Source organism: Chlamydomonas reinhardtii, chromosome 12, assembly GCF_000002595.2.
Source record: "Chlamydomonas reinhardtii strain CC-503 cw92 mt+ chromosome 12, whole genome shotgun sequence".
In the NCBI taxonomy this organism is placed as follows: domain Eukaryota; kingdom Viridiplantae; phylum Chlorophyta; class Chlorophyceae; order Chlamydomonadales; family Chlamydomonadaceae; genus Chlamydomonas; species Chlamydomonas reinhardtii.
The window spans coordinates 5,906,394-5,924,619 of NC_057015.1; the positions used below are offsets into that span (position 1 = coordinate 5,906,394).

The 18,226-nt window shown below is 66.0% G+C and overlaps 3 protein-coding genes across 3 annotated transcripts; 1 reads left to right on the forward strand and 2 right to left on the reverse strand.

The window, feature by feature from the left end:
- Window positions 1-74: 74 nt before the first annotated feature.
- Window positions 75-5,008, reverse strand: CHLRE_12g534100v5 (uncharacterized protein). Its single transcript, XM_043068614.1, has 5 exons — window positions 4,738-5,008; window positions 3,960-4,163; window positions 3,134-3,812; window positions 2,512-2,978; window positions 75-2,370 (listed from the first exon to the last, which is right to left on the reverse strand). Exons 1-5 carry the CDS (start codon window positions 4,849-4,851, stop codon window positions 1,957-1,959), a joined length of 1,878 nt encoding a protein of 625 aa, XP_042918709.1. The 5' UTR covers window positions 4,852-5,008; the 3' UTR covers window positions 75-1,956.
- Window positions 5,009-5,215: 207 nt separating this feature from the next.
- On the reverse strand, window positions 5,216-12,968 carry CHLRE_12g534151v5 (uncharacterized protein). Its single transcript, XM_043068615.1, has 8 exons — window positions 12,791-12,968; window positions 12,543-12,607; window positions 12,150-12,413; window positions 11,652-12,016; window positions 10,527-11,494; window positions 10,003-10,426; window positions 6,114-9,819; window positions 5,216-5,581 (listed from the first exon to the last, which is right to left on the reverse strand). The coding sequence occupies exons 1-7, from the start codon at window positions 12,889-12,891 to the stop codon at window positions 6,433-6,435; spliced, it is 5,574 nt and encodes a 1,857-aa protein (XP_042918710.1). The 5' UTR covers window positions 12,892-12,968; the 3' UTR covers window positions 5,216-5,581; window positions 6,114-6,432.
- A 154-nt stretch (window positions 12,969-13,122) lies between these two features.
- On the forward strand, window positions 13,123-18,180 carry CHLRE_12g534200v5 (uncharacterized protein). The gene is made up of 9 exons (XM_043068616.1): window positions 13,123-13,560; window positions 13,703-13,764; window positions 14,000-14,198; window positions 14,350-14,457; window positions 15,181-15,396; window positions 15,682-15,782; window positions 15,963-16,335; window positions 16,582-16,746; window positions 17,090-18,180. Exons 1-9 carry the CDS (start codon window positions 13,216-13,218, stop codon window positions 18,041-18,043), a joined length of 2,523 nt encoding a protein of 840 aa, XP_042918711.1. The 5' UTR covers window positions 13,123-13,215; the 3' UTR covers window positions 18,044-18,180.
- The last annotated feature ends 46 nt before the right edge of the window (window positions 18,181-18,226 follow it).

Consider the following 18,226-nt stretch of genomic DNA (forward strand, 5'->3'; position numbering starts at 1 on the left):
ATTAGTTCCGCAACACTACTGGGGTGTGTCTGGGGGGATCGGTCGTCCTCCCTGCGGGTCGGCCGGGTACTCGCATGCGCGTTGTGTTACAGGAGCCCAGTTGGGCGATTAGGACCTGCAATACTCAGTAGTACCAGGCCAATCCACGCTGAACCTTTCGAGCCCCTACCCGGCCTCCCGCTATCTCAGTCTCAACCGCGCCAGTGCGGCGCGACCCACAAATCAACATCAACTGAACACTGTACTGGAGCCGCGAAAGTTAACCCTACCTGCTGCTAACATTTCGAGCCATGCATTCAGCCGCGGAGCGCAACCCACCTCCTCGTATGTCCATCATACCTGGCACGCAACGCAACGTGTAGTTGAACACAACTACGGTACCACAGACACCAAGGCGCATCCACGACAGACACGCACCTAACAAGGCAATAACTTGCGTTGACCTTTCACCTTCGCAACTAGATACCAGTAGTATCAGGAGCCTCCTTTGGAACCAGCAGTGTGTTCCATCGTCTCGTGCTTTCGGGTGTGCACAAGGACCCGACCAGAAGCACCAAGACCCCGCCGACCCATTCTCATGCCAACGCCAACACGTGCCGGAACACGATGCAATCCCGCGGCCACGCCACGCCGGCGCTGCCCTCCTACCAACCAAGTACACCGCCTGCGCCTCCGTATTTCTCTTTTCGGGCCAGGCAAGGCGCAACGCTTGCGGTGGCCGATGTTTAGACCTCCTTGAGTTGGGTTTTTGGGGTAGGTCGACCGCGTCTGCGGGCCTGCCCCCAAGCACGACACAACAACTCGAGGACTAAGCGCCCTCATCAGCCTCCTGGCCACACGAACACATAAGTACGCAAATCTCCTCAAGCGCCGCCGTGGTCTGGGCCCCCGTCTTCACGCGAAGGGCTCAGGACCGTTTCAGTTTCTGCACGTCACAAACCCCTGTCACCAGCCAGACCGAACCACACAGACCCAATTGTGCAGACAAACTCACGTCCTGACCCCGCCCGTCTGCAGGACGCAGGATAAAATTGCAAAGCGCGCAGCGCAGAATAAATTGATGCCCAGCAAACAGCCCTCCTTCCCACAATATTGCAGTCCTTCCTGCCATTCCGCCACGAGCAGGCATGCAGCTCTTGCAAAGCAAGCCAACTTGCCGTATTGTGTCACGAACTTGGCACTGGCATTTGGATTCAGTTCACACGTAAGGGCAGACATGCAGGGACCTCCTGCTAATGGATCCAGATCCCCACGCATCCTTCCTCCCCGTTCCCAAGCGCATGCCCGTCTCACCAAACTCAGTACAAAGCCCAGCCCAAGCTCAGGGCTGGGCTAGTCATGATGGAAATTTTTGCGCTCTCAAAATGATAGCAAATTGGCCTCACTTAACTCTCGTTTCCACGCGTCGGTGGCTCACTCAATACGATCACTCTGGTCCTCCCTTGACCTTGGGCCCACGAGCACACACGCCACGTGCCTAACATGCCTTGGCGACCTAAGCGCATGGCGCGAAAGCGCACAAGGCCCCAAACAACGCTGCTAGCTAGTGCATTTGCCGAATCGGCGTTATCTATCCTTTTTGTGTCGCAAGAGCAGCGCTTCCGCTGTAACCAGCCTGAATTGACTGGTCTCCAGTCAACCCCAAAACGCTGGCCCGGACTGCCTTGATATATGTGGTATATGCCAGTGTATGTGTACGGCATGCGAGCACGTTGTCAAAAACGCTCTCTTGCACTTTCACGTCACACCACACGGCACGTCCACACCCTGCGCAAACGGCAATCTTTAAGCACGAGAGACGGAACCGACGTCAAAACTAAAAACTGCGGCACGTACGCCGCGCCGGCGGCGGAATCCGTAGCCCGCAAGCCCTCTCTGGAACAAGCCTTGGCACTGGAACTCACTGGACACCTGCGCTCCCCGCGCCCACTCGCGCTTACACGCACTGACTCGCGCTCAAAGCACAATGTCGAGGCACTCGGGCACGATGGCATCGTCGCCGCCGTTGGCGGCCTTCCACGCCGCAATCTCGTCTTTGCGCGCGAAGCGCCCCTTGATGCGCGGCCGGATCTCCGCATACGCCTTGCGAGCTGCGTAGCGAATGGTCTTGCCGAAGCGCCGGTTCTTCTTCTTCTCCAGGTAGCGAGCCACGCGCTGAGCGCGCGTCAGGTTGGCTCCGTCGACACCCACAAACGAGGTGAAGCCCGGCGGCGGCGCGCCGAGGTGTGGCGCGGCCGCCACGGCGCCGGTGGGCGTGGGCGCCCTGGCAGCGGCGCCTGCAGCGGCCTTGGCGGCGGAGGTGGCACCGCCGGCGGCAGTGCCCTTGGCGGCGGCGGTGGCCTGCTGCTTGGCGGCGCGAGATGCCTGCTTCTGTTGGGCGAGCAGGGGCAAGCGGGAAGAGTGTGAGAAGCACGACGGTTGGCGTGAACCCACAGCAGCCGCAAGCAAGTACCCGCTAGAAAGCCCGCAGCAAGGTCTCAGGCCGCCCCGAGCAGCATCTGACACACACACCTTCTTGCGGCGGCGCGCCTCGGCATCGTCGTCGCTGTCGGCGCGCCACTCGTCATCCGAGTCGTCCTGCGGCGCCATGTCCTCGTCCTCCGCCTCCAGCTCGCTCAGGTCGGACTCGTCGTCGCGCCAAGAGCGCTTCCGCCGCGCCGCGGCCGTCGCTGCTAGCGCTCCACGCGGCTGCTGCAGCTGCGGCGCCGCCGCCGGCGCCTCGATGGCTGCGGAGGCGTACGCGGCGAAGGCCTCATAGCCGCTGGCGCCCATGCCCATGTCGGCGGTGTCAAACCCACCAAATGCGTCCACGGGCTCGGCCTTGACGGCCGCCGAGGCGGTGGTGGTGTCAGCACCGGAGCGCGGGAAGAGGTCCTGGAAGAATTCAGAGGCGGGGCGGGGCACCTCGGCACTGCGCGCCACGGCCTCCGCCTCGGGGTCGGCGGCCTCCAGGTCCGGGACCACGCCGGCCGTGCTGCCTGTTGTTCGAGTAAACAGCATTCGCATGTTCAGCAATGCATCAGCTGAGCTGCTAGAACTGGAGCAGCCGTTACGCGTGCGTGACCGAAGACCAGCCCAACCCCCGGCGTGCGCATGCGTGCGCATGGCCCCACGCAGCGGCTCAGCAACTCACCCTCGGAGCGCTGTGGGTCGGCGGTTTCGTCGCCGGCGGCGGCGCCAACCGCCACCTCCTCCGTCAACAGGTCCGCAAAGTCAAAGCCGCCGCCGGGCAATGCCAGCCCGCCCCAGCCGCCGCCGCCGCCCAGGCTGTCCTCGGCGCCTCCCTCGAACTCCATCTTAATCTCGTGGAAGGCCATGGCGTCAAGCACCGCGTCCTTGTCGTCGCCGTGAGCACCCAGGTAAGAAGCATCGGCCAGTGCCATCGGCGAAGCCGCGGCCGAGTAGTCGGCGCCGTCGGGCACCTGGGGCACAAGGGCAGCGGCGGCCGCCGCTGCGGCGGCGGCGGCGCCGGCAGCGCTGTCCACGGTTGACGAGCGCCGCAGGGCGTCGCCAGGGCCGGTGGCGGCGCCGCCGCCACCGCTTAGCGTGGACGCCTCAGGCGTGACGCCAGACATGTGGATCTGGATTTTGGAGGCGTCATCCGGAAATCCGAACCCGAACCCGTTTAGGCCGGCGTCAGCGCCCACAGGCCACCAGAACGAGGGCAGCTCAGGCGCCGCGCCGGCCGCGCTGGCAGCGCCTTCGGTTGCGGCCGCATGCGGTGTCGCTCCAGTCACGGCACCCGACCCATTGTTGGTCCCAGACTCGGAAGCCGTGTCGGGCACGGCGGCGGCAGTGGCAATCATGTTACCCTGTAAGTGTGGCGCATGGTGATTCCAAAGTTAGCAAGATGATTGCGCGCATTATTAGGACCTGAAGCGGACGCCGTATTGGCAGTTCAGTTCGCTGTGCGGCCATCCATAGGCCGCGATAGCAACAGTGGCGCCCAGTGATCTTACCTCACGAGCTGAGTTTGGTGCGACCGCCGGAACAGCCAGCGGCGGCGGCGGCAGCGGCCCGGCCGGCTGCGTCTGATGCGATGCGCTGAGCGGGTTGGAGGAGTGACACTCCTCGCAAAGATGCGCCTGGTCGCAGTGGCAGTAGATCGTCGAGGCACGTGCGCAGCTCTCGCAGGCTGGCATGCGCCGGTGGCGCGCAGCGACCTGCACGTGTGTGGACAAGCCAGCGTGTCCACAACTGGTTAGTCAGGGTGAAGACGTACCCGTGAGTCACGGTCATCATGTTTGCAGATATGTGAAAGGCTTTGGAGCTTCCACGCATGGATGCAGGAGCGTCTAGGCGATATATGCAGGTCTTGGGCTGCCCGGGTGCAGGAGCTGCCGCGATGGCAAGGGGCCATCTGTCACCGCCAACGCAACGGACACGCGTGTCGGACGACCGCAGGGACGTCAGCTCGGAGAGGGACGCTTTCCGCCGCAGTGCAGGGTTATTTGGACAGAACAATAGAGGTCCAAAGGCGAACAAAGCATCGTCCCTGGGGCGCCGATGCTGGCGAGCGCCGAAGCAAATGCGCAATTGCGAACTGGGGGCCCCGAAAAAATCGAGGCGCCGTCCAGCGCAGCACGGATTGAAATGACAATGTAGCAGCGATAGTTATGCCTTATCAATAGCGCCGACCAGCCGCCGGTGTAGCGCAAGGAGGGGGTAGCGGCGCTCGTGGGAAATGTGCAATTCCCCCCGGCTGCCCCGCGCCCACACCCCGATCGGCCACCTTACCGGGTTAGCGGAATGAATCTTGATATCACATGGCCCGCACAGCACTGCGCGATCGACGATGCACAGAACGAGGCTTGGCCCCGTTGCCTGGCATAGGACGCAAGCCGCGGTCATCGTGCGTTCGGCTCTATTGTAAAGCAACAAAGCTTTCAAGACTAGTCCGCGGGTCAGGGGCGCCCCAAGCGCCGCAGAGAGGCGTTACGAAGACCTAAGTCGAGGGACCCCAAGCGCGTAAATTCTCGTTCACGCAAGCTAAAACGTTCTGCTTAGTTGGGCGTTATACTTTTGCATACGGTATAAGCTCCTGGGCGAACTTCAAACTTACTACACGATGGGGGCTGTAACCATTTGCCCCATCCCGGTTAAAGCTTCTTCCCTTCGCTGGTGCATGTTGGGAGTTTCCGCTGCTTGTGCAAGACCTTCTCTTATCTTCTTTCTAGTAGTCAGGTATTGCTGGGGCTACGGATCCCAGGCTGTCGCAGGCGGAAGGTTACAAAGGCGCGCTGGCACATACCGCCCACGCTAAATGTGTTGATAATGCAGCAAGGGAAGCCGTTTGATGGGGGCCGGTGCGTCCGGCTAATATCGCAGCCGCACGACCCCACGAGCGACCTTCGATTTGGGTCACGCTGTCCGGCTTCGGGCTTGAAGCGTTTCTGCCATAAACAGCCAACAGACAAGATCACTCGTGGGGTCGCCAAATACTCCGGGTATAGTTGTCCCCTTGCCCACTCCTGCCCCTGACCCCACGCTTGACCCCACGCCCTGACTTCCCATCCAACCCACCGGACCGGGACTGCCAGAAAAACTCGGGGCAAGCTTGTATGTATTACGGTACCCAAGCCTGCACGCAAGAGGATGATAGGCAAGCAGTGGCAGGGTGGTCTCGGAGGCGGTGTAATGGATAGAAGCTACTGCAGCTGATCATCGAATGCAGCGAACACAACAGGCGCAACTATTGGCCGAAGAGAGTCGCTTGAGGGCTTATGATAAGAAGTTGAGATGGTGGTGATAGCTTGCGAGCAGTGGGGTAAGCGAAAACCGGGCAGCTAGTGCTGGCGATGTCGTTTCCGCTCAGCCATGCTGCGGCACCCTCAGCGCACTCCTGGTTGACTGGCCAGGCCGCGCCGCACAGATGCTAGGAGTCGCGAGCCGCACCGCACCTGCGGTGGAGTCCATGCATTTTGCGTGGCTGGCGGACTTTAGGGGTGCCCCTGGGCCCCGTTGGCCAGGCCCCAGGGCCGCTGTTGCCCCTCTTGCATGGGCCGTGTTCGAGGGCTGCAACCAGTAGCTCAGTGCTGCGACCACTCCGTCCCACCCCGCCCAGGGACTGCAACGCAAACCCAATCAACACTTCCGCTGATTGCGTACCGCACCAGCACGTTATCGGGTACCCACGCCAGTACGCACGCACGTACCCACGCAAACACGCACGGTAACACTTGTGAATGCATGCAGCACACCAGGCCGCGAACGGGTTGTTGATGCGCTAAACAAGCAATGCTTTACAGTTTACACAGGTCCTGGGCCCCCGGGACTACGAGGCAATAGAACAGTACTGCCGCACGCGTTGGCACGCCCGCTCGTTGTGGCCTACCTGAACTAGCACGATGACACGTGACATAAATACCGTTAACACCCACATACTTGGACAAGCCCCATAACGCAACCCAATGGCACAGCAGAAGCCCCGGCCTATCGTGCCGCCTCCGCCGCACCCCACTCCTGACCCTCCCCGGCCAGCACGTCCATCACCACCATCCAGCTGTGGCTTCTGCGGCCCCGCCGCCGCCGGCTCTTGCGCTGCCGCTGCTCATCACGCCCAGGCTTCGCTGCAAGGCTCTCCACCTCCTCCACTTTCTGCACCTTGTAGCGACTCCCACCAGGGCAGTCATCACCCCTGCAGCGGCCGTCCCAAGCTCCTCCGGCACCCAGGCCGTGACGGTCAGCAGTGACGCACGGTTTCCCGCGCCGGTCCGGACCTGCTGTCCCGCCGTTGCGCATGCAGCAGCTGCCCAGCGGCTCCCCAGCGCGCTGTGGAGATGCAACCGGGCCGCCGCTGGCGCCATGCGTGCCGTCAGCCAGCAGGCTGTCCGGACAAAAGCTGCATGTCAACGGCGGGTCGCTGTCTTCCGCCGCGGCGCCTCTAGCTGCACCAGCAGCCAGAGATGCAACAGTAGCAGAGGCAGTAGCAGCAGCAGCCGCGGCAGTAGCCGGAGGCCCAGCTGGCGGTTCGGCTTGCGAGGCTACTGGCTTCGTGGCTGCCACCACCTCTGCTATGCAGAAGGGCTCGTCTGCTGTGTGCAGCGGCACTGCTACCTCTTGGGCCACGCAACTTGCACCGCAGGCCATCACGATCGCAAGATCGCCTGCTGAGAGCCTGGCAGAGCTCGTGATCGCCGCTGCATCCAGCGGCGGCGCGGCGCGAGACGCGAGGCCAGGGCGGCCCGCGCCGCCTGCTGGCAGCGGCAGGCCTGCCGACTCAACACGGCTGTCGTAGGCCGCAGCGGGCTGGGCGCCGCGCAATGGCGGCGCCAGCTCTGCTGCAGGCAGCCAGCTGCTGACGCGCCCTGAGCAGCTCGCGTCTGCAGGTGATGGCGTAGCGTCCGCGGCAGCTTTGGCGCCCGGGACCATCCATGGCGTACCTGTGCCGCCAAGGCCTGCTGCTGCAGCTGCTGCCGCACCGATTCGCGCCTCTGGCTCGGATGCAGCCGCAGCTAACGCCGCAACCAATCGCGAAGCCGCGAGCGGCGCCGCCGCTGTTGTCGCCCCAGCTGGCTGCGCTGCACATTCCGGCAGCATCCCGTCAGCAGGCATGCACTGTAGCCTGCGAGGCGGCTGCCACCCAGCTGCGCTGCGCGCCGCGGTGCGGCTGATGCCCGCCGTCGCTGGCGACCGCGCAGCGGGGGGCGTCCTGGCTAGGGCACGGACGGGCTCCAGCGCCGGCGGTGCTGGCGCTGACGACGCTTGGTGCGCTGCAGCCACATGTGGCGATGACGCCGCGGGCGGGTGCAGCGCCATCACCAGGGCCTTGCGACAAGCGCCAAAGTCTATGCGACCGCCGGCGGCACGAGGCATGCCGGCCGCGTCCCTCGACCAGCACCGCCGTGGCGAGGCCAGTGGCGAGCCTGCTGCCGCCAACGCCGCCCTCACCCTTGGTGCAGCCCCATAGCTTGGCGTCTGGGGCCTTCCTGAAGGCGCAGCGTTGGTGTGGTCCATCATGCGCGCAGCGGTCACAGCCGCAGGCACAGACTCCGACAGCACGCTCCTGAAGAGCGACTGGGCTGGTTCTGGCAGTTTACCAGGCGTGCTGCTGCGAAGCGGCGTCGTGCGGGCGCCAGGCGGCAGGGCCTGACGCGCCAAGTCAGTGACAACCGAGACAGACGCAGTTGCGGTCGGAGGCACAGGCGCCGCCGGCTTGGCATGTGTTGGCGTCACAAGGCCCGCCGATATGGCCTGAGCGGCTGCCGCTGCTGCTGCCACTGCTGTTGGTGTTGTGCACTGGCGGCCCACAGTGTAGATTTGCCCTGCAGCGCTAGCAACCCCATGCCGCGGCGGTCCATAAGACATATGCCGGTTGGCTTGCGCCGCTTCACCCGACGGCGTCCAAGGCAGGGCACTTGCGGCCCTTGGCCCTTGACCCTGGTCGTTGCACGGGGCATTGCGGCTGTGCTCCTGCGCGCCTTGGTGGCTGTGTTGGTGGTGCGGTCGGTGGTGCTGTTGGTGGTGGTGCTGGGCATGCGGGCCTTGCTGCAGCCATGGCTGCGGGGCGTGCGTATGCATTTGCCTCAGCGGCTCCGCTGGGGCCACGCCATGGGGCACGGGTGCCGCCGGTGTTTGCAGCGCAGCTACCCCGGCTGCTGGCTGCGCCGGGCCTGAGGCTGCCGCCTTGGATGCCTGCCGCCGGCCGTCCGCACCCGAGCCAGCTGACAGCTTGGCGACAATGCCCGCACATGGCGCGCCAGCCCCATCCCCAGCTGCCGCTGCCGCCACCGCTGCTGCTGCTTCAGTGGCGTGCGGGCCTTCCACCCTGGCAGGTACGACGCCCACCACTGCTGAGCTGGAAGCGGACCGCCGCCCCGCCTGCAGGCTTACAGACGGCAGCAGCGGTGCTGATGGGGGCATGCGCTGCTGCACCGCTGCCAGTGGCGCGGCCGGTGCGTTCTCCTTTGCGTCTTCTACCGCCGCCGCCAGGGCCGCAACGCGCCCGGCAGTAGCTGCCGGCGGGGATGCGGAGCGTATGGAGGTAGCTGCGCGCGGAACGGCCGGGGCCGGCGGCATCTCGGGGATAGGCGGCTTCCATTGCTTCACACCGCCGGACAGCAGATGTCGGCTGCTGTGTGGAAGCAGCGGCGCACGTGCCGTCGACGGTTGCGGCGCTGCGGAGCGCTGGGGATCGGGCCGCACACGCCTGCATGTAGCCGCCGACGGCGCTCCCGCATCGGACACTGCACACGTGGCCACCGCCACCTGCTCAGCCACCTCCTTCGGCTCGTGAAGCAGTCCAATCAGGCACGCGGTCGCAGCCGGGGCTGCTGTTGTCAAGGCCGCTGCTGCCGCTGCGGATGTAGCGGCGGCGGCGCGTGCCCTTGCAGCTGGCGGTATGGGCGGCAGCAGCAGAGATCCCGCCTGGTCTGCTGCCTGCTGCTGCGGCGCCCGCGGTGCTCCGGTTGCGAGGCCTGAAGTCGCGCACACCGCAGGCCTGTCAGGCGCAGGTAACCGGGACGAAGTCGCGCCCTCGGCAGCAGGCGTCGACTGCCTGGGTGCGTTTGGCGCGCCGCACACCTGCAGGCGCCATGGGCTGATAGGCGCGATGCCTCTGCCGGCGTACGCAGGGCCATCCGGTACATCCACCCGCGCAGCGGCAGGCCTGCAGCATTCGTTCCCGCCGGTGGCTGGCGGTGGCGGCCGCTGGCGGTGCTGACCCGTGCTGCGCTCCACCTGCTGCAGCGCGCCGTTGCTGCTGCTGCCGCTGCTGCTGGAGTGCTGCCCGCGCCGGGTGCGCTCGCTGTCGGGCAGCTCCACGTCGACGTAGATGGGTGCGTGGTCGCTGTACGTATCCACAAAGCCCGGCATGATGCCCTGCAGTGGGGGTGGCATTGGCAGGGAGGAGAGGGGCGCTTGAACGGCGGCGGAGAGCTTAGACCAGGCGTAGGTAAGCCGAGCTAGGTGGCATAGTCGTGGCATGGTGTGGCGCGCTCGTTCCCTAAAACTGCATCACGTGTCAGGCCCACGCGTCAGGCCCTTTAAGAGACGTGTGCTCACCGTGCCAACGACCCATGCCGGGCAGGTGTACCGCCGCAGTTGCACAGCAGGTAGCGTGAAGCCGTCAATGCCGCCGCCGGCCCCACAGCTGGCGCCGCCACCTTTCAGCACCACCGCTTCGCCGGCCGCGACAGCCGCTAGCTGAGGCACTGACACAGGTGCAGTGGGAGTGGCGCCAGCAGCGGCTGTGGCGGCAGTTGCCTGCGCCTCCCTTGCTGCCACTGTGGGAGTTGTAACGACGGACGTCGGCTGTGCTACCCCCGTTGTTTCCCCCGCCTCTGGCGTTCGCGGCCCCAATGCTGGCCCCGCCTCCGCTTCCGCCGCGCTGCCCTCCGCCAGCTTACACCCCGCGTAGGAGGCTCCGTCAGCCACCAGGATGAGGTCGATCCGAGCGCCACAACACGTGGCACAGGACTCGCGTCCGCTGCAAGGCAGGACAGCACAGGCACAAATACCTTTAGGTCACCAGTCATCACGCAAGTCAAACCGCATCTGATAGATAGAGTGCACGCCTGCAGGCTCACGTGCTCGTGTGGAAATTCCGGTACACGTCCACGAAGGCCGGCAGCTCGGCGGCCGACGCCGCTTCCCACGCCGCCGACCGCGCCGGGCCCAAGGCTGCCCTTCCGGCCGCCTCCACGTCGACCACCAGCCCACAGGTCCCGGCAGGAGGGACGGCCGCCTCTCCAAAGAGCATTTCAGCGAGGCCGCAGACACCGCGTCCGCACACTTTGCCGGCAGCCTCGGCCCCGCCGGCTCTGCTGCAAGGCCCAGCCCCCGGAGCTGCACTGGCGGACGCAGGCTCTGGCTGGAAGCGCTGGCGCTTGGCAGCTGGGTGCAGCTGCTGAGGCTGAGGTGACGGCAACGGCAGCAGCACGGTGCCCCTTGACGCTGCCAGTGGCGAGGCACCAGGCACGCCAGGCGCAGCGGCAGGTACGAAAGGCGAGCGGCCACGCAGCTGCTTTCCCTGCACGTCCGCGATGTCACCGTCCGAGTCCTCCGAGCAGGATGAGCCGGGTTCGGCGCCGGAGCCCGCGCCCCGCCGTGATCTGAGGCTGGGCCGCCGACCATGCCCCTGACGTGCCTGCTGGTCAGCGGAACACTTGTCGTCCGGCTGGTCTCCGCGCCGCTCGCCTGCAACCTCCTTCGCCTCCTTTGCTTTCGCCTGCGCCGCTTGCCCCTTATGGCATGCGTCCTCGTGCCCCTGCGGCTGCACAGCTGCCGCTGCCCTCGCCGCAGCCGCCGCCGCCGCAGCCGTCGCGGCCGCCGCAGCCGCAGCTGCGACTTCGGCCCAGTGTTGCAGCTGCCGCGGCGACGGCGGCGGGCCGCGCGCCATGAGCCGCAGTAGCCAGGCGCGGTCGGGCCGGGTGGGGTCGTAGAGGTGGCGGTAGCTGGCTGCCACGTCACGCCGCTCCGGAGCGATGTTGAAGTCGCCCAGCACCACCAGCCGCCGGCCGGCCGCCAGGAAGCCGTCTAGGCGGTGCTGCAGCGCCTGCAGAGGTGGGAGGCGTGGGAAGGGAGGGAGGGGGTGGCCTCAGATCGTTGCATGCAAAGGGCGTGTTGCCCCCCATGCGTGAACTCCACCGGGCCACGGCCCGTAACACACCAGCCCGCTGTCCACTCCAGCACATGCGGTCTTCAGCTCTTACCCGGTAAAAGGCTATCTTGTACCGCATGCGCTCCTCCGTGCGCTTCACGCCCACGTACGGCCCGTACACGTTCACCAGCACCAGCGCGCCGTGGTCCGTGATCACCACACGCCCCTCGCCGTCCAGAGCCCGGAGCTGACCGGGGCCCAGCCCCGCAGTGCGCCAGCGCGCGTGCAGATCGGCATCTGCAGCATCATCGGCGCCGCCCTCAGGGGCATGTGCGATGTGGGTCGGGCGCGGCTGCAGCACCTGCAGAGGTGCCGGCTGGGCTGGAGCGCTGGGCAGCGGCTCATGGCCGGGCACGCTGGTGCACTGCCGCTTGGTGGGACGCAGCTGCTGCCCTTCAGTAGCTGTAGCGTGTGTGCCTGCATAGACCATGGGGGGGGGCATTGCGGACGCAACTGGGTTTGGGGTGCTTCTCATCTTGCCCGGACGGGGTCCGCGACGCCGACCCAGGTCGTGCCCCTGATGACAAAACCTGACCCACATCGCGCGCACCTGCAGCGGCCGTTCCCTGCTCCGCTGCTCCAAGCGCTCCTTCTGCGCGCGGGTCCCGTTCCTGTTCATCTTGCATCTGCTCTCGCTTCTGGTCACGGCGTCGCTGCCGGCACTTCGCCTCCTCCCGCCGCCTGCGCTGTGCCTCCCACAGCCCCGTAAAGCCGTCCTCCGCCGACAGCGGCGGCAGCGGACCATCGCGCCGGACAAAGGTGGCCGTGCCGGAGTAGCCGCTGCGGCAGCGCGTGAAGCCGAAGTACGAGTCCCCTGCGGGCGGCAAGTCGCGAGGCTGCCAATGTCAGCGCAGGCTGAACAGGCATTGCACCTACAGACATGGAGGACCTCAAGGACACGGCGGAGAGACAGCAGTGCAGGCGCCACTTCTCCAGTACTCACAGCCGGGCGCCACTGCCAGCTCCGGCTCCAGGCCATCGCGCAGCTGCGTCTCTTGTAGGCATACTCTGCGGTGGCCCAGAGCAAGGTATCGGTGTTGGCGGCAGCGGCTGCAGACAAAACGCTCCTTGCGTCTCCCTAGAAAATTGGCTTGTGTCTGCGGCTACCCCTAGCGCGTGCGGTGCCCCCTTAACGTGCGGCCTGACGCAAGGGGTGTAGGCAAAGTGAGGACCCGGACTGCTCCCGCGTACATGTCAGCGTTCAGCACCCGCAAGAAACGCTCCAGCGAACCAAAGATGGTGATAACGCGTTTGAGGCCATTAATATTCCATGAGACTATCCTGAGCTTCATTTCATTGGAAGATGATAGCCCCTTCTTGAAAGAAAGCTCGTGGCAGCCCTGCAGCTGGCTGCGTATGGGCCAACATCTCCAAAATGATTGCAAGTATATGTTTGACGTTTCGGATGTAGGTATATGCAAGAAAGGCCGCGCGTGGCGAACGACTTGATTTTCGATCCAAAATGGACAAGTCTGCCCAGACCCGCTGCCCAGGAGTCCGCAAACAAATTTGCATCATCACATGTAACAAAGTTTCGTATGATGGTCTGGAATTGACCCCGGAGTGACCCTCTATGCGCACCGCTTCGTTTCTCCTTCTCTCTTCCCGACACAACAATGACAAAAACAACAGGCTCATATAAGCCTGGTGCTTTCAAGCCAGCTGAAACTCCCACAAAGACGGGCTCCTCTGCGGCCAAGGGCGCCTCGTCAACGCCCTCGTCTGGAAGCAAGGCCGGCGCAGCGTCAGGCCTTGTAAAGCCATCCAAGTCCAAAGATGTAACTTCAACTGGAAAGTCAGCGGCCGTGAAAACCGCTGAGAAGCCTTTGGGCCCAACGCCCGCGCGGCGTGCCATGGACGGCCCCGAGCTGGCGGAGCCCACGGAGGCTGAGGTTGAGAGCGAGATCCAGCAGCTCCTCAACCAAGCTGACGACAGGGAACCTCCTCAGGAGCTAACACTGGTGGGGCCACTGGTGTAGGGTAGTTAAGTTGGAAGCAGCGTGTCAGGGGCAGGGGTTGAGGCATCAGCACGGCACGGAGTCTGGCGGCCCTTCTCAGCTTGAAGTCAGCACATGTGCTGACCGTGGCTGCTTGTCGCTGCAGGACCTCATTGTGAATGCGCACATTGCGGATGACCCACTACTGGCAAGCCGCAAGAACGCGGGGTGAGCATATCTCAGGTGTTAGGCGTACGCGACGTCGCGAAGGTCGTGCACCACGCTGCAACTGCGCGTTGTTGCAGGTGCATGCCATGTTGCAATAATGGCATGGGGTTGTAAGTGCACGCTCACGCAGCCCTAAACGCAATGTCCCTATCCTCCTTAACGACGAGGACGAACCCCAGCACCGCCACCCTGACCGCAAACCTGCCACCTGGCCCCATCACGGAACGCGCCGCAGCGAGATGTTTGTGCGACAGCTGACGCACGTGCGGCTGGACCGGTTGCGGCTGGCGGCGCTGCCGGCCGAGGTGCTGCGGCAGCTGCCGGCCGCCACGCACCTGTACGCGCAGCACAACCGCCTCGACAGCACCGCCAGTGCGGCAGCAGCGCTGCCGCGGCTGCGGTTCCTGGCGCTGGGGCACAACCGCATCGAAAAGGTGGGCCGTGGGCCATGCCCTCGTGGGTCGTGCCGTCGTGGGTCGTGCCGGCAGTTGTTTCAAGGGCGAGCTGGGATGGAGCCCCTGAGTGGGTCGGGTGGGTAGGAAGCTGTGCGCGCAGGCCCAAGCCCGCCCGCCTCCCGGCCTGCAGGTGGAGGGTCTGTCCGGCCTGACCGACCTCATGTTCCTGGACCTGTCCCACAACCGCCTGGCGGCACTGGACCCGGCAGCGCTGCCGCCAGGGCTCAGCTTCCTCAAGGTGACTGGGAGACTGCTAGCGGGTGCTGGCGAGCGGGGAGGAGGCCGAGTGGGACTGGGCCATATGTCTGTGCGGGCCGCATGCGGCCGCAAGGGCGGTGTGGGAGAGGTGTGGGCGGGAGCCGCCGGGGCGTGGTGTGGGTGTCGCTGCGGAACGTGTGCGGCGGTAGGGAGGGCGGATGTGCAGGATGGCCGTAAGGCCCGTGCAGGCAGGGCGCCGACGGGCGCTGCGCTGGGGCACGGGCAGCAGCAGCACGTCGCGAGGTCGTAGTCGACGCAGCAGCAGCAGCAGCAGTAGCGGCATGCCGGTGTCTGCGGGGCGAGGATGCGAGGGTGGCCTCACGGCCCCCTCTGGAGCGGATAGTGGAGGGCACGTGCCCGCGGGGCCGCCTTACCTGCACTTGCCGCCGCGCGCTCGTGTTGGCTGCCGCCTTCGGGGGGCGCCGCGCGGGCGTGCGGCGTGTGCTGGTGTGCGCCGCGCCCCGCGCTTTGGCCGCGGTCCCATGCCAACAACACTCCTTGCTGAGCCCCGCACGTCGCCATTCCGCGCTCACTCACATAGAGTCCATGTAACATTGGTCCACCAGTACTGTACGTCGCTCTACCAGCAGCTGCACTTCCTCCCTCCCTTAAACACGCGCCTCCCACCCCCTCATCGTCAACGGGCCCCCTCCTCGCCCATCTCCGGTGTGGCAATCCTCTCCCCTCATTGCCTGCCCGCCAGGTGGAGGGCAACCCTTGTGTGGACACGCACCTGAAGCGCTGCCTGCTGCGGCAGGCGGTGCGCGCGCGCTGCCCCGGGCTCAAGCACATGGACCGCGACCTGGACGCGGCGGGCGAGGAGGTGGAGGAGGACAGCGAGGACGAGGAGGAGGAGGACGGGGAGGAGGAGGAGCAGGCGGGGCAGCCTGGGGAGGTTGACCGCGAGGAGGGCTCGCAGGTGAGGATGCTCGTGCGTGCGGGTTGGTGCGGTGTTTTTTCGCCTTCTTGACACATGAGGTGCCAGGACGCAGGGGTAGGGGTGATGCGCGTGCGAAGCCTGCGTCAAGGCGCCCTTTGCCAAACGCAGCGGTGGCTGTGACGTAGTAGCATTCCCGCTACTCTGCACACGCAGCTTACAGCAACCGCCACACTGCTTGTGCCTCTCCTCGCTTCTTCTGTGTCCCCTCTGCGCCTTAGGCGTCTCTTACGGGAATGATGAAAACTTACCCTCCCCCACCCCCAGCTGTCGGGCATGCTGGACCTGCTTGAGGACCTGGAGCGCCGCGCCTACCGCGACGGCAGCATGGCGCGCGCGGAGTCCCTCATGCGCACCAGCGTCAGCAGGTGGGCGTCGGGGTGGGGGATTGTGTGCATTGGGGAGGCTACATGCCCGAGCGCGACAATAAGTTCCATGTGGGTCCTGTGCGGGGACGGCGTGCAGTGCTTTGAACATTGCAATTACGGAAGAAGAGCACGGTCCAAGGACGCAACCAGCACTCCAAATACGATGGCATGTCGCTGCAGGTCGAACGATCTACGGGCCTCCATGGATCTGCGCGCATCGGTGCAGCTGGCAGTTGCCGCCCCGGGCAGCAGCAGCACCTCCCGCCCCGGCACCGCCTCTGCGCCTCTGCAGCGGCCCGGCTCCGCTGCAGCCAACGGCGCCGCCGCGGCCGCTGCGCCGCCCGGCCTCAGCCCCAGCGCCAGCGGCCGGGGGCTGCTGGGGCAGCGCGCGGGTGCCACGGCACCGCTGCCTGCCGCAGGCGCGGCCAGCGGCAAGGCGGCGGCTGCGGCTCATGCGGTGCTGATGGAGCGTGCTGTGGCTGAGGACCTCGGCATGTTGGAGGCGCGGCTGGCCACACTGCTGGAGCCCACCTCCACCAGCACACTCACACAGGTGAGCGCGCGCTGGCGGTGGTGGTGGTACAGGAGGGGATGGGGAAGGCGCAGTGTGCGCGGGAAGATGCGGCGAAGCAGTCGCTTGGGTCCGGCCCCGTACGTGGGAGGCCCGCCACCGACGCCTCCATTCACAGAAGCATGCGCCAGCCCATGTCTCGTGTCGCTTACCTACCTGGGGACCACGTCAACTCTACCGTCTACCACTTCCTTAACCGATTATGAGTGTGATCCCCCTCCTGCGCAGGACGCCGCCATCTACGACGCACGCCAGCTGATCCACGCGCAGCTGGACCGGCTGATGGGCGCCGCCAGTGCGCGCGTGTCGGCGCAGCGCCAGGCCGACAGCGCCACCAGCGACGCCATCCGCGGCCTGCGCACCTCCTCCATGCTGGCGCAGCTCAAGGAGCAGGTGAGGGGGCAGGCGGCGGCGGGGTCAGATCGGATGCCTGAGCCCACTGTCCAGGTCTCGTTCTCAGGCGGCCCGAGCTCGAGTGAACTGAGGTTCAGAACCCTAAGCTGGTCAGGGGAGGCAGAGCGGAAGCCAGCCCATAGAGCGCGGAGGGAGGCGGAAAGGCTTGTAAGGGCAGCTGGGAAGAGGGCAGGATAATAGGAATTAGTTTGGGAGGGTTTGGGAGCCCACGACGTTCTGGCTTGAGCAGGAGGGCAGGTGCCGGGGTGATGGGGACTCCACCTTGAGACTCAACCCAGGTAGAGCCTTTAACCTGTACTTGCCGCTGTTCTACATACCGCAGGTGAACCTGGGACCATCGCGCGCGGCAGCGGCACGCACGGCTGCAGCGGTGGCTGCGGCGCGCGCGGTGGTGCCACGTGGCAGCGGGGCCGCTGCCGTCGCTGAAGCTGCGGCCGCTGCAGCGGCCGGAGGCCCCAGCACGAGCGCGGCCGCACGGCCGGGGAGCAGCGGTGGCTCAGGCGCAGATGCACGGCCGTGGTCCGCAGGCGGCAGCGGCGGCGTGCCGTTGGCTCTGGGGCCGGGGCCGGTGCAGACGCTTCCGCACAACGTCTTGCGTGAGTCGCTGTCGCGGCTTGAGGGCATGCTGGCAGGCAGCAGCGCGGCGGCGGGTGCCGGCGGCGCGGCGGCGGCGCCTGCGTCAGGCAGTGGCGCTGCAGCAGCGCCGGTGGCGGCGCCTGGTGAGGCCGGGCCGCGCGCGGCGTCGGCGGGTGCGGAAGGAGGGCGGCGGCCGCCGGCTGTGCCCGGCGGGCAGCGGGTGGCGAGTGCCGCGGGCGGGAAAGCCAGCAGCGGCGCAGGAGGCACGGTCGCTGCTGCTGGCGGCGGCGGCGGCGGTGGTGGTGCAGCCGGCCGTAAAAGTGGCAGTGGAGGCGGGGGCAGTGCTGCCGGGAGCCGCCCAGGGTCAACCGGAGTGCCGGGGCCTCGGCCGGGCAGTGGCGCGTGCCCCGCCTCAGCCAGCGGCCGGCCCGCAGGTGCGGTCGTGGCGGCGGCAGCGGCAGCGGCGGCCGCCGCGGGTAAGGCAGGCGCAGGTGCTGGTGCTGCTGGTGGTGCGACTTCCAGCGCGGCGGCAGCTGAGGCGGAGCTAGCTGCGGAGACGTTGGCGGGAGACGAGGCGGGGACAGAGGGGCTGTACTCGGATGAGGAGGAGCCGCAGGTGGATCCGGCCGCGTCCGGCGCAGACTTCGGGTTCATGTTCAAGACCGCTCTGCCGCCCAACCCGTTTGGGGGAAAACAATGATGGTGATTGGGGGCGATGTCGTGGGGCGATGTGATAGGAGGCGCGCCGGAAAGATGTCCTGGCAAGGGGGCAAGCTGTCCGGGTGTGCGGCAGCGGGAAGGGTCAGCGCCGGGCGCCTGAGATTGTTTCGAATTGAGATGCAGGCTTTGACTAGTCTTGCGCGCAAACCGTTCTGTACAGTTA

Excerpts from the sequence above, each read along its gene's own strand:
- CHLRE_12g534100v5 (XM_043068614.1), bottom strand. The coding sequence starts at position 4,851 with ATGACCGCGGCTTGCGTCCTATGCCAGGCAACGGGGCCAAGCCTCGTT. Across the intron at positions 4,164-4,737 it reads AGATTCATTCCGCTAACCCG|GTCGCTGCGCGCCACCGGCG; the intron begins GTAAGGTGGCCG and ends ACACACGTGCAG. Across the intron at positions 3,813-3,959 it reads CACCAAACTCAGCTCGTGAG|GGTAACATGATTGCCACTGC; the intron begins GTAAGATCACTG and ends CCACACTTACAG.
- CHLRE_12g534151v5 (XM_043068615.1), bottom strand. The coding sequence starts at position 12,891 with ATGAAGCTCAGGATAGTCTCATGGAATATTAATGGCCTCAAACGCGTT. Across the intron at positions 12,414-12,542 it reads GCTGGCAGTGGCGCCCGGCT|GGGACTCGTACTTCGGCTTC; the intron begins GTGAGTACTGGA and ends TGCCGCCCGCAG. Across the intron at positions 12,017-12,149 it reads GCAGGGAACGGCCGCTGCAG|GCACACACGCTACAGCTACT; the intron begins GTGCGCGCGATG and ends TGGTCTATGCAG.
- CHLRE_12g534200v5 (XM_043068616.1), top strand. The coding sequence starts at position 13,216 with ATGACAAAAACAACAGGCTCATATAAGCCTGGTGCTTTCAAGCCAGCT. Across the intron at positions 14,199-14,349 it reads GGCACAACCGCATCGAAAAG|GTGGAGGGTCTGTCCGGCCT; the intron begins GTGGGCCGTGGG and ends CCCGGCCTGCAG. Across the intron at positions 14,458-15,180 it reads CAGGGCTCAGCTTCCTCAAG|GTGGAGGGCAACCCTTGTGT; the intron begins GTGACTGGGAGA and ends CCTGCCCGCCAG.